This window comes from Amblyomma maculatum, chromosome 4 (genome assembly GCF_055883805.1).
Source record: "Amblyomma maculatum isolate TAMU_Amacu chromosome 4, ASM5588380v1, whole genome shotgun sequence".
NCBI classification, from domain to species: Eukaryota; Metazoa; Arthropoda; class Arachnida; order Ixodida; family Ixodidae; genus Amblyomma; species Amblyomma maculatum.
The window spans coordinates 122,237,379-122,242,923 of NC_139347.1; the positions used below are offsets into that span (position 1 = coordinate 122,237,379).

At 49.2% G+C, this 5,545-nt stretch overlaps 1 protein-coding gene across 1 annotated transcript; it reads right to left on the reverse strand.

The window, feature by feature from the left end:
• Nucleotides 1–894: 894 nt before the first annotated feature.
• On the reverse strand, nt 895–2,678 carry LOC146192274 (uncharacterized). The gene is made up of 2 exons (XM_084600447.1): nt 2,673–2,678; nt 895–1,586 (listed from the first exon to the last, which is right to left on the reverse strand). Exons 1-2 carry the CDS (start codon nt 2,676–2,678, stop codon nt 918–920), a joined length of 675 nt encoding a protein of 224 aa, XP_084456573.1. The 3' UTR covers nt 895–917.
• Between the last annotated feature and the right edge of the window lie 2,867 nt (nt 2,679–5,545).

The window sequence follows — 5,545 nt, forward strand, 5'->3', positions numbered from 1 at the left end:
CCACTCCACTTTTGACGTGATTAGGTACGTCTTAAGAAACTGTTCCGCCCTTTAACGTGGTAAAGCAAATTATTTCCGCCACTTACCCCTTGATGCGTTCGGCACCATGAATGCACGAATGCACAAATTGCAAAAAAAGAATTAAGAATTTATTCACATATGATTCAATAATTACAAAGGAAGCGTCGGTATCTGCTACGGGCTCAACGCTTTCGCTTCCAACAGCTGCGAATACAGGACATACAACTGTAAATATCTAATGCAAGTCTGTGTAGTGAAGCACTGCGCACCGGTTTTACATAATCGAAGCCTTTTCTTGACTGAGGTATGCGTGGCGTACTTAATCTGGAAAAAGAAAGTCACTCCAGCCAGTGCCTTATTTTAGCATATCAACCTTAAACACATTGATGATAGCGAGCGACGATAGCGAGCGGCGCTCAGGCTCACCGTCGTTAGCTGCTTCAGTAGCGTAGCTGATGTCAGGGCAGTATGGACACTATGTTTTTGGAGTGTCCACTGTATTCGGTGCCCAATTCAATACGACGCACTTCGATGGCTGCGAACAGATTCGAATAGATTCCCTGGGAACACTCAAATGCGCTATTAAAAGTTTGAGGTTAGAGATAAACGCGAAATATTTTGCCAAACTCTTGGATCGCACCGTGTGCAACAATTGAAAATGCACGGCCATTTCCTGACACCATCGTGAGTGTAAGAATAACAATAAATCGTCGAAAAGGCATATTGTAGGACTTCACTACTAAACGTAATCACAGCGGTTCCAGAACAAATAGGCTGCTAGACGCCACACCTGCTCTGCGGCACCACTTACAAAAAAGAAATACAGAGAAAACAAGCTGGCTTTCAGCTACTGATGCGGGGGGGGGGGGGGTGCGAGGGCCACGGTGGTTGTGTACTCACGGGCGATGGGAGTCTAACTTAGCGAGCTGACTCTGAATCGACGCAACTTGCTCGTTTACCAGAGCCAGCGTCGTCCGCAATGTGTCGCTGCTCTGCACAGATGTCATTGCTACATCCATGTTCTTGCAGGCTTCGCCTATGCAGTCGAGTAGACTGTCCACTGTTGCTGTTGGAACTAAGACCGCCGGCACACCTTTGCATGCAATATAGTGAGCTCGCCTGTCCTTGTACACGATGCTGCATCCACATTTGGCGCACGGCGTAAAATATAAAGCACACTCTTCACGCAGATGTTCGTCCAGTTCGCAGAGACGCCCCTCGAAGTTGCAGCCGATTTCTGCGTTGAGGCAGCAAACTTGCTTGTCCGCAGCTCCCTCAAGTAGCGACAAAACCTTTATGCCCTCATAGTAGGTGTGGAATTTGTCAAGAATACAGAAAATGTCCGATATTTTTCCGTTTGCGTTCCTGCGGGCATAAGTGACGAGGCACTTGTAGCACGCGACATGACGGCACTGCAGTAATCTAGTATCCAGCGACACCATGTGGCACCAGTGGCAGAGATTCTGGTAACCGGGCTCCTCCAAAAACGCCACAGGCTTGTGCTCAACATGGCTACCGAAGCCGCACACGCGATGCCTCCTCCGCTGCCCAAATTCGGCTATCTTCTACAGTCTACTGTCGTTGTAGAAGGTGCAGTGCCAAGAAGCCGGGTGACAAGGAGTTGAGCAACGCGCGGATGAAATTTCTTCGTGTCCCGGGAAAAATGCGCCACTCGTTATGCGGCACCAGTAGTGAAGCCTCGACACAAGGTGCGGTCTCCTCATACAGTAAAAAAATAACGGAAGGTTTTAGCACTGCAGCGCCTCTGACGTCGATGTGTGAGTGCAGCAAGCGAGGTAAGATACACCAATGATCAGGGTCGTTTGCGCCGAGTACCTAAGTGGAAAGCAACCGGACGGTAACCACGCGTGCGCAGACGTTTTTTGAAAAAATTACGCCCAGATGGCTATGCCTAGCGCCAGCATTACTCGGCAAGGTTCGTCGCACTCGCTACAGGCACTGGACATTACTGCACAATGCGAAATCATCACGGAAACTAAATCATGCATTCGTTCCGGCTAAACTCGCGTAGCTCACTGCTAAAACATGAGTCTTTTCGCTACCGTGAAACTATTCTTTCTCACGGAAACGCAAGTCAACATAGCCTGAGGGCAACATCCTGCCGATGGAGATAACCAATCACATGCTCAGAAATCCTGCGAAGTTACTAGATGTTCTATCGGAGCTAAAACTGAAGTCGCCAGAAAAGTGGAATTCGTAAATCCGTGACATCAGGTATCATCAATATCTTAAAACATATTACCAATCACTAATACCCTTCACCAATCAGTAATTACTAATTAGCAGCAATTACTAATAGCTTTTTAACAATTCCCACTAAGCTGAATAACACTATCTTCCACTACGACCCATTATGAATTTCTACTAATTACTATTAGGCTCAGGGTGTCCTTGTAGTGATGCAAACAAAAACATTCTCACCTGATCACGTATATACGGTTCACGTTATTTAGACTGGCCTCTACAGGACCCCAGAAAGGGAAACAAAAAGTCCTACACATACGTTTTGTATGTGTAGTCATTACAAATATTTACTAATAAAATGCTTAATATTTCGTCGTGGAAAACAATTGCTCTCATCTGCTGGAGGCTGCTATCGTTGTTGTAAGAGATGTCGTCCACGTGCGCACCGGCATATCCGATGTCCTAAGCTGGGGAAGAATATCAGCACTTAAAGAAAGGCATAGTCAACGCTTAATGATCCCGTTTCATGGCGGTTGAAGCAGGCGGACACGCGTCACTTCAGCTCCGCAAATTTTGACCGATTTCACCGGACCAACGCTTTTTCGCCACCGGATTTCATTCGGAACTGGAAGACATCAAGTGCTGGATCCCCTGGATGCCATATTTCAAGCGGTAGGACCATTTTTTCGGATCTTTACCGGACTTGAAAGTTCCAAAGCGGGCGCCAGCCCGCTAACCCTGACGGGACGCCCAGCACGACATCGGGAGAGAATGGGACGCTAGGCTTATTGACCACGGCGGCGCCTAGCACCGACTCTTCTTCAAAGGGAGACCATATGGCAGGGCCAAGCCAAGCCCCAAGTGCGTCGCCACAACCACCAAATGCCCTCCTTGACGAATTCCAAGGGATGGATGAAGACGACTTTGGAGACGCCGAGTCAGGAAGCGAAGACGGAATGCCGTCAGATTCCTCATCGGAGCGCGTCGGGTACAACAACGATGCCAGTTGGGAGCTTGTTCAATCCAAGCGCCAGAAAAAAAAAACTTCAGAGACAAGGACAACGGAAAGGCACGGGAACCGGCCCGGACGCCCAACCTCATGATCGAAAATCACAGGGTAATGCGACCGGCTGCAACAAGACCGGAGAGGTGGAGCAGAGGAGGCCTAGGCGAAGACTGCCGCCACTCCCCAAAAATGACATCAAAATAATTTTTCGACCCAAGAAAGGACTCATGGTGAAATCACTGTTATCATGGCGTGCGGCCAACAATGCAAGGACGAGGACATACTTGTAAGGCTTCGCACAGGATCAAATATCATTATCGTTAGCACCCCACATGAAGAAACGGCTCACCTGGTGCGGCGCATTACCCGCCTTAAGTTCGCCGGAAAGTCGTACGAGGTCAACGCTTACGTGGCAGCTCCGGAGGACGTCTTTCGCGGCGTAATTCACGGTGTTGACCCAGGTACGTCTCCCGAAGAGCTGAAAGCACACCTACGAGTCAGAACTCAAGGAGTAACCATTCTCCAGGCAAGGATGCTTGGAAAATCCAAGACCGCCGTGATCACGTTCGACGGCCCGATCTTGCCGAAATTCGTAATATACTACGGAGGTGAACTACCGTGCTACCAGTACCGCCCCACGAGGCAAGTGTGCTACGTCTGTTTCCAGCAAGGACACCGCTCCGACGTGTGCCCCACACCGGACATTATTGTGTGCGGACTGTGCGGAGATAAAAATCCGACGAAAGACCATGTGTGTGAGCTCAAGTGCCTAATATGCGGTGAGGCACATCGCACCGGATCCAAAGAGTGCCCCGAGAGACTGAAAAAAGCAAGACCAAAGCCCAGCGGGGAAAGAGGGCGCAGTGGCCAACGCGGGCGACCACGCAAGCGATGGTTCAGCTCAGAAGGAGAGACCTCAAGGAGCCGATCAAGGTCCAATTCCTTCCCACCTCTGTCGCCGGCCGGTTCACAGGAGGGGAACAAAGAAGAAAAGCAGAAAACGAAGCTTTCCCAGAAAGGCGGCAGCAAGGTAAGCTGGGCATCTACCATTGATCCGCACTCGGTAGAAAGTAGTAACACAAACAATACAAACAACAAAAATATTCCTGTCAAAGAAGCTAAAGACGCGAGCAGTGATGCACTCAGACGCGAGCTTGAACTCGCTCGACTCAAACAAAATGAGCTCGAACGCAAGGTCGAGGAACTAACAAAAACGCTAAAGGCACAACAGCGGGAGCTTGAAATCACTAGAGCCTTTCCAAAACAGCCACAAGCATCCAACAATGGAGAACTTGAATCACGAATGCAACAGATGATGCAGCAGATGATGCAGGATATGATGCGGCAAATCCAATCTCAAATGCAACAGATGCAAGCACAATTTCAGGGGCAGATCTCAGAAATCAAAAGTGCTTTTCGAAAACAAAGACATAACGAAAACATTAGGGAAAGAGCGTACAACCGTCCAGCGTTAACGGCGTTCGCTGTCGAACAAGGCAATAGCACGAACACGTAAACATGACCAAGACGCGTCAGCAAGACCAAGAAAACTTAGAAATTTGGCAATGGAACTGCAGAGGCTACCGCAAAAAACAGGCCCTACTAAAACAATACATAAACACACAGCTCACACCCCCCGATGTGATTGCGCTCCAAGAGACTGGAACCAGGCCCTCTCTACAGGGGTACGATGTTTACGAGAGCCAAAACGGAGGTAAAGCAGCCGCTCTAGTCATCAAAGCCATCACCGCAATCAGGCACGATACCATCGCCGACACGGACATCGAGCACGCGCTTGTCGAAATCATTCCGAAAAAGCGAAAGGAAAGGAGCACATTCGTACTAAACGTGTACAGCCCGCCAAGACAAAGAAAAGCCAAATTCTTCGAACTCTTCCACGGAGCGCACAAGCTGGCCAAAGAAAATGCACTCATTATCGTGGGAGATTTCAACGCCATGGACACGAGTTGGGGATACCGGAAACAAGATATCAAGGGAAGAACATTAGCGGACGTAGCCGAATATTTTGGCTGTAAGCTAATCACAGATCCCGCGACCCCAACGAGAATCGGTAATAGTGTGAGCACGGACACTTGCCCGGACCTCACGTTCGTAAGGAAGAGCAAGGAGTCACAGTGGGAAAACATGATGGAAAACCTAGGTAGCGATCATTTTATCCTCCGGACGCGAATAGCATCGGAAAGGGTAAGATGCCGGATCGGACAAGCAAAACTCACGGACTGGAACGCGTTCCGCGGGGCTTGCAAAAAATCTGAAGGCGGCATTCAATCACTAGAAGACTGGAGCGGCATG